General features: G+C 36.1%; 2 protein-coding genes across 3 annotated transcripts in view; both read left to right on the top strand.

Annotated features, from left to right (window-relative positions):
- The first annotated feature begins 2,393 nt into the window (after nucleotides 1-2,393).
- On the top strand, nucleotides 2,394-11,148 carry LOC133655428 (ras-related protein Rab-5C-like). 2 transcript variants are annotated; one of them, XM_062055599.1, is made up of 6 exons: nucleotides 2,394-2,532; nucleotides 4,328-4,599; nucleotides 5,041-5,192; nucleotides 7,273-7,395; nucleotides 7,460-7,553; nucleotides 10,830-11,148. In XM_062055599.1, the coding sequence occupies exons 2-6, from the start codon at nucleotides 4,428-4,430 to the stop codon at nucleotides 10,937-10,939; spliced, it is 651 nt and encodes a 216-aa protein (XP_061911583.1). In that variant the 5' UTR covers nucleotides 2,394-2,532; nucleotides 4,328-4,427; the 3' UTR covers nucleotides 10,940-11,148. The 2 variants fall into 2 exon arrangements, with proteins under 2 accessions (XP_061911583.1, XP_061911582.1); XM_062055598.1 differs by lacking the exon at nucleotides 10,830-11,148 and adding an exon at nucleotides 8,441-8,701.
- Nucleotides 10,838-12,604, top strand: part of LOC133655427 (zinc finger protein 385D-like) — an 83,066-nt gene continuing 81,299 nt past the window's right edge. Inside the window, exon 1 of the mRNA XM_062055596.1 lies at nucleotides 10,838-10,912. The gene's annotated coding sequence lies outside the window, so the exon portion shown is untranslated. The remainder of the gene's footprint in view (nucleotides 10,913-12,604) is intronic.

Raw genomic sequence — 12,604 nt, forward strand, 5'->3', positions numbered from 1 at the left:
CATTTTCAACCCATATTTAATTGAATATGCTACAAAGACAACATATTTGATGTTCAAACTGATAAACATTTTTTTTTTTGCAAATAATCATTAACTTTAGAATTTGATGCCAGCAACAGATGACAAAGAAGTTGGGAAAGGTGGCAATAAATACTGATAAAGTTGAGGAATGCTCATCAAACACTTATTTGGAACATCCCACAGGTGAACAGGATAATTGGGAACAGGTGGGTGCCATGATTGGGTATAAAAACAGCTTCCCAAAAAATGCTCAGTCTTTCACAAGAAAGGATGGAGCGAGGTACACCCCTTTGTCCACAACTGCGTGAGAAAATAGTCAACCAGTTTAAGAACAATGCTTCTCAAAGTGCAATTGCAAGAAATTTAGGGATTTCAACATCTACGGTCCATAATATCATCAAAAGGTTCAGAGAATCTGGAGAAATCACTCCACGAAAGCGGCATGGCCGGAAACCAACATTGAATGACCGTGACCTTCGATCCCTCAGACGACATTGTATCAAAAACCGACATCAATCTCTAAAGGATATCACCACATGGGCTCAGGAACACATCAGAAAACAACTGTCACTAAATACAGTTGGTCGCTACATCTGTAAGTGCAAGTTAAAACTCTACTATGCAAAGCGAAAGCCATTTATCAACAACATCCAGAAACGCTGCCGGCTTCTCTGGGCCCGAGATCATCTAAGATGGACTCATGCAAAGTGGAAAAGTGTTCTGTGGTCTGACGAGTCCACATTTCAAATTGTTTTTGGAAATATTCGACATCGTGTCATCCGGACCAAAGGGGAAGCGAACCATCCAGACTGTTATCGACGCAAAGTTCAAAAGCCAGCATCTGTGATGGTATTGGGGTGTATTAGTGCCCAAGGCATGGGTAACTTACACATCTATGAAGGCACCATTAATGCTGATAGGTACATACAGGTTTTGGTACAACATATGCTGCCATCTAAGCGCCGTCTTTTTCATGGACGCCCCTGCTTATTTCAGCAAGACAATGCCAAGCCACATTCAGCACGTGTTACAACAGCGTGGCTCCGTATAAAAAGAGTGCGGGTACTTTCCTGGCCCGCCTGCAGTCCAGACCTGTCTCCCATCGAAAATGTGTGGCGCATTATGAAGCGTAAAATACGATAGCGGAGACCCCGGACTTTTGAAGGACTGAAGCTCTACATAAAACAAGAATGGGAAAGAATTCCACTTTCAAAGCTTCAACAATTAGTTTCCTCAGTTCCCAAACATTTATTGAGTGTTGTTAAAAGAAAAGGTGGTGTAGCACAGTGGTGAACATGCCCTTTCCCAACTACTTTGGCACGTGTTGCAGCCATGAAATTCTAAGTTAATTATTTGCAAAAAAAAAAAAAAAGTTTATGAGTTTGAACATCAAATATCTTATTTGTAGTGCATTCAATTGAATATGGGTTGAAAAGGATTTGCAAATCATTGTATTCCGTTTATATTTACATCCAACACAATTTCCCAACTCATATGGAAACGGGGTTTGTATTTGTAAGCTGCTTTAATTAGTACCTAAATTTAATTAAATGAACAGCTGAGTTTTTCATTGACAGCGAGTGTGTGGGACACAAAAAAAATCTTGAATTAGTGCTCCTGGGTCAAAAAACATTGGTATTAACATGTGGCAGTAGGCAACCTCCTGATGAATTTTTAAAAATGTTTTGTATTGCTTATGGTGGTATTAAGAGGGGAGGAAGTAGTAAATATAAAAAATGTCTTTATTGAGAACACATTTTAAAAGAATAAAGTCATAGTATTAAGATTTAAAAAAATAAAACTTAGGTTTTTTTGACAATTTGTTTTTTGGCGTCTATAATATGCAGCATACTTATACTCCATGCACATTTTTTTCTTTATTTTTAAAATATTTAATTAAAGCAGAATACATGTTGTATACACTTTATCTGTCTTTTGTAAATGAACCAATTAGCGCCTCTATTTAATTAACAGAAATAAACCTCAAGCAGTTTCCCAAGTGTGTGTGTGGTCTACAAACGCAAATAACCACAGTGGTTTAATTAGTGCACTGTCAAAACACTTTGGCTGTAGACTACCGCCTGGTGAGGTTTATCTAAATATCCACAGTAGTGTTAACAGACAAAAGCAATTTACAATATATTTTTTTATTTTTTGAGGGAAAAAAAGGTCTTGAAAATGCTTCAAATTAAATAGTTGGTGTAGCCCACCTGTTTGAACAGTTAAATACGCCCTAATTTGTTTAGAAGTGGAAATTACTAGCAATCATGGCATAAATAAATCCAATTGCAATGACAAAACTGACCAGATGTGGCAGCAGTGAGCGTAGTGCATAGAGTCCTCCTAATTAAAAAAAAAAAACAGCTGTAGACGAAAAAGACGCCAAACAAGGCGAAAGTGTTAACCAAGTCTATGGTTTTATCTGTTGGTGGAGAAAATCGCACTAAAATGTTTTGTTTTACAATTTAAACTGACACAAGTTACTCGCTTTTAACCGGGCTTTTGTTAAAGGTAAGAATTTGTATATTTATGTAAATTGTCATTTACCTGTATATTTTCTTGCCAAGATAGTGTCAGCTAGCTTTAGCCTGGCTGCTAACTCAGTGTTATTTTTACATCTGCTGAGTAATATTGATGGAACAAACGTTAGACATTAGTATTTTCGAATAATGTAAATGGTCAAATAATAATAAATTATAGCCTAATAGTAATCAATATTTGCCACCATGCGTGTTAAATTCGTCACGCATCATCCGTTTTTTTGGGGGGCCTGAATAGTTAGTTGGTACACTGTGTACAAAGTACAATTAATAATATTGTGTATTTATAGGAGTGGTATAGCAGATCTTATTTAATCTATAGTTTGACAGGAATATTGTCTAACGAAAAATATATTATAAATAAAGACTTCCCAGATGATAAAAAATTAATTAATTCAGGATAATTTATACAGCAGTGGTCCCCAACCACCGGGCCGCACAAGAAATAATTAAAAAAAATATATATATTTTTTTTAATTTTATTTATTTTTTTATTTTTTTATTATTATTATTTTAAATGAATTAATTTATTTAAAAAAAAAATTAAATTAACATAAAAAACACAAGATACACTTACAATTAGTGCACCAACCCAAAAAACCTCCCTCCCCCATTTACACTCATTCACACTCATTCGCACAAAAGGGTTGTTTCTTTCTGTTATTAATATTTCTGGTTCCTACATTATATATCAATATAGATCAATACAGTCTGCAGGGATACTAGGGGTGTGGGAAAAAATCGATTTGATTTCGAATCGCGGTTCTCACGTTGTGCGATTCAGAATCGATTCTCATTTTTAAAAAATCTTAATTTTTATTTTTTATTTTTTTATTTTTATTATTATTATTATTTTTTTTTTTTAATTAATCAATCCAACAAAACAATACACAGAAATACCATAACAATGCAATCCAATTCCAAAACCAAACCCGACCCAGCAACACTCAGAACTGCAATAAACAGAGCAATTGAGAGGAGACACAAACACGACACAGAACAAACCAAAAGTAGTGAAACAAAAATGAATATTATCAACAACAGTATCAATATTAGTTACAATTTCAACATAGCAGTGATTAAAAATCCCTCATTGACATTATCATTAGACATTTATTTAAAAAAAAAAAAAAAGAACAATAGTGTCACAGTGGCTTACACTTGCATCGCATCTCATAAGCTTGACAACACACTGTGTCCAATATTTTCACAAAGATAAAATAAGTCATAGTTTTGGTTCATTTAATAGTTAAAACAAATTTACATTATTGCAATCAGTTGATAAAACATTGTCCTTTACAATTATAAAAGCTTTTTACAAAAATCTACTACTCTGCTTGCATGTCAGCAGACTGGGGTAGATCCTGCTGAAATCCTATGTATTGAATAAATAGAGAATCGTTTTGAATCTGGAAAAAAATCGTTTTTGAATCGAGAATCGTGTTGATTTGAAAAAAAAAATTGATTTTGAATCGAATCGTGACCCCAAGAATCGATATTGAATCGAATCGTGGGACACCCAAAGATTCACAGCCCTAAGGGATACAGTCCGTAAGCACACATGATTGTATTTTTTTATTTAAAAAAATAAAATCAAATAAAAAATACTTTAGATGGGTTTTAAATTTGATATGAGCTAATGTTGTTAATGCTGTTTAATATAATGTTAGTTATCTGGGGATATTTTTGTGACAGTTTATGTTACACACACACACATACACACACACACACTATTGGATTTATATTTACTATAACCTGTTTTGCAGCCGTTTCCGTAGTGGGATTGTCAACTTACCGCCCGAGTCGCTAGTCTGGTTCCATTGCAGCCCGGGGCGGTTTTGCCCATAACAACCTCCACTTCTGTCAATGGCGAGCCGCGGCGGAGGAGAAACCAGGCCCAACAGCGCTACGGCAGCAGCAAACAAAGATTTCCAGTTCAAGCTGGTGCTGCTGGGGGAATCGGCGGTGGGCAAGTCGAGTCTGGTGCTGCGCTTTGTTAAAGGCCTGTTCCACGAATACCAGGAAAGTACCATCGGCGGTAAGGGAAGTGTTGCGTATTGTGAATTCGGTTGATGTTTAGTGTCTAATCCTGATTAACAACTAAATTGTTGTGCCAGAAACTCATGCGTGGTAAACTTGATGTACTGTTGTTTACAATTAACTCATTGCTGGTATTAATGCTGACTGAGCAGTTTGCTCTTTAGCACTATTGCAACATTGGTTTTGTTGCTGCTATGTTGTGAAATGTACTTTTTGATAAATGACCATTTTCTCAAAGAAAGCGGTTTTCTTTACACGTTCTCATGCACTCCAAAACATTGTTAAAGTAAAAAAATGTAATTGTTAACATTTCTCCATTTATTCCGCTTTTAAATATGTCAAAGTTGTCTTGGCCGTCGTATTGATTATAAAGTTGTGAACTAGAGGTAATAATGTCCGCATCGTGACAAACAGGATATGTACTTGGTGTCTTTCCCAGCTGCCTACCAGAATAAGACCGTCAGCTTGGATGACGTCACGGTCAAGTTTGACATCTGGGACACGGCAGGTCAAGAGCGCTACCACAGCTTGGCCCCCATGTATTACAGAGGAGCGCAGGCGGCCATCATTGTCTATGACATCACCAATGTGGTCAGTATCGTCTGCGCACATGATTTGGCTGTCTGCACACTCGTCCAAATATGTAACATGGACTGGGGGGACTGAAGACTAAGCACAGAATATATGTAAATAACAATGCCAGTAGCATGTAGTTTTAAGTGACACCTATAAATTGTAATTCAAAAACTAAATTTGCAAAAAAAAGAGCTTTTAGTCAGTAACATTTTAGTTTTATAATTCTAAATTGTGTTTTCTAAAATATTTTACAAATAATATACTGTAAATTTAATTAACGTAATATTTAGATTTAAGTATAAAAAATAATGTTTAGGTTGTTGTAGCATATTGTAGGTCAAACATTATTTTATTGCACGAGTGACTTGTTTTTTTAAATGTTTATTTATTGTTTATGAACATTAAACAGTCTATAAAATCTTGTACTAAAAGCCTATTAGTATTATAAAAAATAAAATTCAAATGGCATTTAAAAAAAATGCTTTAAAAAAAATTACCTTTCAGTTCTATATTTCTTAATTTGGTTCTTTAAAATTATTTTACAATTAACAGAAATGTAAACTATGTAGTAAATTAAAGTATAAATTGTATTTTTTTTTTAATGTTGCATATATCTTTCATTTAAACATTGTAAAGTTTACGTTGTTGTAGCATATTATAGGTCAAAATGAACATACATTTGTATTGTAGTTTTTTAAAACATGTTTATTCATTGTTTATGAACATAAAAAAGTTTTAAAATCCAGTACAAAAAGGCTATTAATATTAATACATATACTGTACAGTACAATTAAAAAAACTTCATTTAAAAAACAAAAAACAAATCTGATCAAAAATATCAGTGACACTTCCGCGTCAGTCATTTGTTAATGGTTATAGTTTAAGGCTGGGGTATCCAAACTACGGCCTGCGGGCTAAATGCGGCCTGCCGGTATGTTTAGTTTGGCCTGCGAGATGTCACGAGTTTAATAAGTAATTTGACTCATGTAGTGCCTCTAGCTTAATTTTTAAATATATCCACCATCATGCGGACAACGTGAGTAATTCAGGTCAATGGTTAATGACCATGAATTGTACATTAAAATGAAACTAGCACAGTATTTATTGTTATGACCCAATCCAAACAACCTTTCCCGCTCATGGTACAAAAAAATTGCAACAAACACAAAAAGTCAACACACCTGGTTACACATAACACAACTTGCTCACAGAACTTTGTGGATATTATAAAAAATGTCCAATTATTATATATAATTCAAAATTACACCCGTTTACATCAACTACAATGCATGACGGGTAAAATGCAAAACACTTTCTCTACAATAACCAAGTTTGTCACATTTTAGCTGCTTGATATTTCTCATTGATTACAAAACGTTAAGGAGGTCGTCACAGAAATAAACAAGGTAGGAATCGAACAATCATATACTCTTAATATAAAATTATATTAATTATAAATCCATTATAGTAATATAATATGTATACATCAATACTCATATATATATATATATATATATATATATATATATATAGAGTATTGATGTATGTATATTATATTACTATAATGGATTTATAATTAATAAATTAATATGTGTCAATGTGTTAATCATATATATATATATATATATATACAGTATATATATACAGTATATATATATATATATATATATATGTATACAGTATATATATATATATATATATATATGTATACAGTATATATATATATATACTGTATGTATATATTTTGTTTGTTTGTTTACTTTACATACTTTTTCGGCCCAAATTTCGTTCCCCCAATCAGGCCCCAAAGTCCAAAAAATTGGACACCCTGGTTTAAGGTTATTTCGAACATGCTATACAGACGCACACACATTTTACTCTAGTTTGATCAACTCTGGATTAATTTGTTTTAGGAGCAAAATGCAAATTTATATGTTAAAATCTGTATTCGCACTTTTTAAAAAAAAAAATACTTGCACAACCTATTTCGATTCGCAAATGCGAGTGAAAGGCTCGCACTGTACAGCCCTGATGTATACAAATCATACTTATATACGAGTGGCATCAACGCAAATAAAGCTTGTTTTGTCTTTAGGAGACGTTTGCACGTGCTCAGAATTGGGTGAAGGAGCTGCAGAGACAAGCCAACTCCAAGATCGTGATGGCTTTGGCTGGCAACAAGGCGGACATGGCGGACAAGAGAGCGGTGGAGCATCAGGTATGATGTGGAAATATGTCACATGACTACATCATCATCTACCACAGACACATTTTATCCTCAGGAGGCGCAAGCATACGCTGACAAAAATGGCCTCCTCTTCATGGAGACCTCCGCCAAGACTGGCCTTTATATCGACGACCTATTTATGGCCATTGGTAAGTGCTAAAATACGTTCTCTTCGAGTTTAATATTTACCCATCAAATAAATACAACATGAGCGGTTTGCCAGTGAAACAACCACAAATTTCACCTCCAAGTCTATATTTTGGGGGGATTGTTTTGCCTGTTTTGTGCGTTATTGATGATTGCCAACTACAACAACAATATACATTTTAAAAAGGAGCTCATCAGCCAAAAGTGTCAAAGGTAAGGTTTATTTTTTTATTATTATTAACCGTTGCTTTTACAACTTCTTTGTGCACCACTGATGCTAAAATGTTATTGAAAGTCTCAAAATATACTATTTTTTTTACCCACAATAATGTATCGAAAGGATATTTGCTAAAATCTAGCCATTTTAGACAGGTACACGCCTTTTTGTGTGTCTGTAGATTTATTGCTAATGAGTTCTGTTTGTCCGCAAAAGTCTGAGTGTGTGTGTCTCCAAGAAGTGCTATCCACTTTTTACACAAAGTCTGCACTTGTCCAACATAACAGATGTCATTTATTACACGTACAACATCACATTAGGGAGCGGAACAAGAGGACACAAACGTTAGAAACATTACCATGGCTATGTTAGCTACATGCCAACACTACACTTACATTTTAGAATTTTTGATGACAAAAAACAAAACAATCAAACTTACAGCTCCCACATCTGTAGATGACTGACTGATATAGCTTGATTTTAAGATGTGTGGCAAAGCCTTTTTTTTTAATCGAGCTAGGAACGGGTCAGATGAGTAAAAACATGTTTCCTTTATGACATCATGTAAACTCTGGACTTCAAAAGTGAGGCAGATGCTAGATTTTTCTTTCACTTGTTACATTTTTTTTTACATATATTCACATATCCCTGTGTATGTGTTAATCACGTTAGCCAGCAAGCTACCAAAGAATGACCCTGAGGGAGGTCGCACCAGGGCTGGAGTGGATCTGCATGAGACCAATCGGAACCGTAGCACCAAGTGTTGTAACACTCTTGTGTGCGGAAGCAACAGCGGCAGCAATTAGAAACAGCGATAAGCGTGCGAGACAATCGCTATGTGGACAACATGTCGCTAAAAGACAGAATGGTGGCAGGGCTGGACAGGCAGAGCCCGTACACCCGAAGACTACATTATATACTGCATAGTACTGTGTAGTATCATCCATTTTATTTTCACATTGTGGTCTAAATTTACATGAGAAACAAGGGTGGGTTTTTTTTTAAGTGCTGGCAAACAATAACAAATGGTATTAAAAACATCATGACAAAATAACTACAAGATAAGTATAATTTTAAAGATTATACCAGAAATTGTTAGTTTTAAATAGGGGTGTCAAACGTGCGGGCCTGAACAGGTGTTATCCGGCCCGCGGGATGAGTTTGCTAAGTATAAAAATTTGCCGAAATTTTTGAATGAAAGAAACTGCTGTTCTAAATGTGTCCACTACATGTCGCAATAGCCATTCTTTGTAGCTTTGTAGATGATGCTACATATTCAAAAAATAAAATAAATCACATGTTGGAGCACTAGTCGAGAAAAATTAGCTAACTACATAAAAAACATCCTGTAATTTGATTTTGATGTTATTTTTTTGTCTTGATAGATTGAAAATTAACACCAATGAGTTGACTGATGAACATTATCACATCATTTATTCAGAAAGTATAAATAACGACAAATAAAGATAAAATACTATTAACAGCAACATGTAAGTGTAAAAAAAAAAAAAACAACAACATGTGCTTGTTCTATTTTTAAACAAAGAAAACAATCTGAAGTTATCTTAATATTTAAGTTATCGTGCCGTAATTTTACCAGTCCGGCCCACTTGGGAGTAGATTTTTCTCCATGGGGCCCCCGATCTAAAATAAGTTTGACACCCTTGGTCTTAAAGAAGGTTAAGATAACAAATATTTTTATTCTTTTTTTTTTTATAGGAATTCCTGTGTCTAATATCGCTAATTAGTAGATGAAAATATAATGTAATATTGACTGCTGAACTTCCATCCATCCATCCTTTTTCTACCGCTTGTCCCTTTCGGGTCGTGGGGTGCTGGAGCCTATCGATCATTGCTGAACTTGTAAATGTAATAAAGCTTATGCAATATTTGTTATGATTCCTGCTCATTATTTAAGACTATTGTATTTATAAGTATATGAATTATTTGACTTTTAAGGAGCGTCATGCTTATTATGTCCATGTGAAAATCACACGGATTATCGCACAAAACATGACAATTTATAACTGAAAGCGTGAGGCCGTTGTAATAAGCATCTGTGCCCACTAGATAGCAGCATCGCACTACAACCCTATGGAGGACGTTTCATTGTTAATTTTTTTTTACATTGAATTGCATGCATTTCAGGCAAACCAATGTTGAAATTTTTTTTTTATATTTAAACTATTTTACATTTAAAAATACTTGTATTTAGTTACTCAATAATTATTTCGTTTGGTGTGGAAGAGTGGATGACATTATGAGCTGGGTCCTCTTTCGGGTCTATTTTTGACCTCACAGATGGACAAAAGTAATGGCCAAAGTGCCCCAATACTTTTGATCCATATTCGTGAGAGTACTTGGGGCAGTATAGCTCAGTTGGTAGACCTAGCAACATGAGGGTTCCAGGTTCGATCCCCGCTTCTGCCATCCTAGTCACTGCCGCTGTGTCCTCGGGCAAGACACTTTACCCATCTGCTGCAAGTGCCACCCACACTGGTTTAAAAATGTAACTTAGATATTGGGTTTCACAATGTAAAGCGCTTTGAGTCACTAGAGAAAAGCGCTATATAAATATCATTCACATTCACAATTCACTTGTACAATCAGGGATCTAACATGGCTGGAAAGCAAAACATAAATTTCACTTGCATCGACAAAATCAAGTCATGTCTCCGTGGGAATTTCTCTTTCGGGAAGACGGTGCTTTGGTTGCGATGGCGCATCATCAGACATTCTGCGCACACGACAATGTCTCTGCCAAAAGCAGGCTTTGTCCACAGCAAATAATTTCTCATTTGTGGAGCTGTCAATCAAAACGTGTCATTTCATGCTTGGCTCATGTGATTGGTGGCAGTGGAAGGAAGTGGGTTGACTGCCGGCTTCACTCAATCCATATTCATCTGTGATAATTGTTGTTTGTGTCCAATTTGCACAACAAACCAAGCCGGCAAATAAGTGGCCATCGTGGTTGTCATAACAACCAATTTACCCGCTATATGCAAATACAAAACACTGTTTCCAAATGTTCTATCTAATGGATTTTGTTAATCCTTTGCAGGGCTGGAAGGAAAAAAAAGAATTGTCACAGACGACCAAGGGCGTGAGGACGCACTATCTGGATTGTGCAGTGTGTGCTTTGAGGTGTGTGTGCAGATAACATATCAGTGATACACCACAATAATCGTCTCTTATCTATAATGAAACATCTCACTTTGTTGCCACCGTAGACCATTTACTCAACTGCAGAGATTACCAGGCGTTTATTAAAGTTGTTTTGCTTTTTTATGCAAAATATAATACTCAACACCACATGGATATAATTTGGATTTTCTTTCACAAATATGCAGGACTTAATGTGCATATTTTCTTGCATTTTACAGTAAAAGCTTAAAGAATTCTGTTTCTGATTCTATCAGCTATTTCCTCTTTTCCATTGCTGTTACTGTACATTTTACTGTACAGGTACTGATTTAATTGATTTTAACACACATTCTCAAAGGGGAACTGCCCTTTTTTATTTTTTATTTTGCCCATCATTCACAGCCCTTATGTAACACAAGAACACATATATTTTTCTTTTGTTATGCATTCTCTTTCGTAATATACAGCAAGTAGAAGTTGCTCACAATGCAGTTAATGGGAGTAATTTATTCCACCCAAAAGTTTTGTGGCGAATCTGTTATGGTGGGGTCGCATGGTCATGCGCTGGTCGTTTCCCCAAGATGCAGATGGACGTTCGGAAGCAGTGTGCAGGTAAGAAAAGGGGTTTATTATCATAACTAGTCAAGAATACAAAACATAGGAACGTGTCGCTGGCACAGGAAGCTATAGAAAAAGTAGCGCAGGAATAAGGATCAAGAAACCAACCTAACGTGTTGCGTGAAGTAAACAAAACAGCCAGACAGAGTGTGGCGAGAGGCAGGACTAAATAGCTCTCTGATTAGTGACCGGGAGCAGGAGAGCGTCCCGACCACTAATCAGAGGCAGGTGAACATAATCAGCACCCATGGCAACAAGGAACACAAAAACATGGGTGCTGAAACAGGACTAAGGGAGTCTTAACTTAAACAAAACATGATCCGGGCTACGGATCATCACAGAATCATCAGATCAAAGTTTGGCGCCATAACACGCCCACATCCTAAGGCGTAGGCCAAATTCCCTTGCAACTTATCATTGCCAGTCTGTCCAGTATCTGTCCTTTTAGCCGAGTTTCGTTTTGTCAAAGTCCCAGGAGGAGTTTGCTTAAGTATGACCCCTGTTTTTGACCTAAAAATGGCCCATGGGAACCAAGATGGCCGACTTCCTGTTTGTTTTCAAATATAGGTTCTTGAGATATTTTTGTGCGTCTTAACATGATAGACGTCCCCAGCGATTATCGTGACGATCCATGAGACTGGTGGCAGGGGCTAATTTTTCCTAATTTTAAAGGAGGCGGTAGAGATGTAACGAAATTTCGTTCTTATCTGTACTGTAAAGTTCAATTTTGAATGACAATAAAAAGGAAGTCTAAGAGAGTCAATTTTGAAATGTTGTGTTTAGTAGCCACAACATAAAACCTTTTTCTGCCGGACCGGACGCGCTTGCAAAAAATTGGTGCGTTTTCGTGTGTGTCAAGGGCCTCAAACGTTTGATGGAAGTTGTAAAAAAAATAATGGACGGCACGTGTACAATAGGGCTCTCTCAACCTTTGGGACGGCATGGCGCGGTTGGGAGAGTGGCCGTGCCAGCGACCTGAGGGTTCCTGGTTCAATCCCCACCTTCTACCAACCTCGTCACGTCCGTTGTGTCCTTGAGCAAGACACTTTACCCTTGCTCCTGATGGGTCGTGGT

Source organism: Entelurus aequoreus, linkage group LG08 (assembly GCF_033978785.1).
Source record: "Entelurus aequoreus isolate RoL-2023_Sb linkage group LG08, RoL_Eaeq_v1.1, whole genome shotgun sequence".
Classification (NCBI taxonomy): Eukaryota; Metazoa; Chordata; class Actinopteri; order Syngnathiformes; family Syngnathidae; genus Entelurus; species Entelurus aequoreus.

Bases quoted from the DNA above. Each gene is read 5' to 3' on its own strand.
- LOC133655428 (XM_062055598.1), top strand. From the start codon at position 4,428: ATGGCGAGCCGCGGCGGAGGAGAAACCAGGCCCAACAGCGCTACGGCA. The intron at 4,600-5,040 runs GTAAGGGAAGTG...TGTCTTTCCCAG, and splicing joins CCAGGAAAGTACCATCGGCG to CTGCCTACCAGAATAAGACC. The intron at 5,193-7,272 runs GTCAGTATCGTC...TTTTGTCTTTAG, and splicing joins TCTATGACATCACCAATGTG to GAGACGTTTGCACGTGCTCA.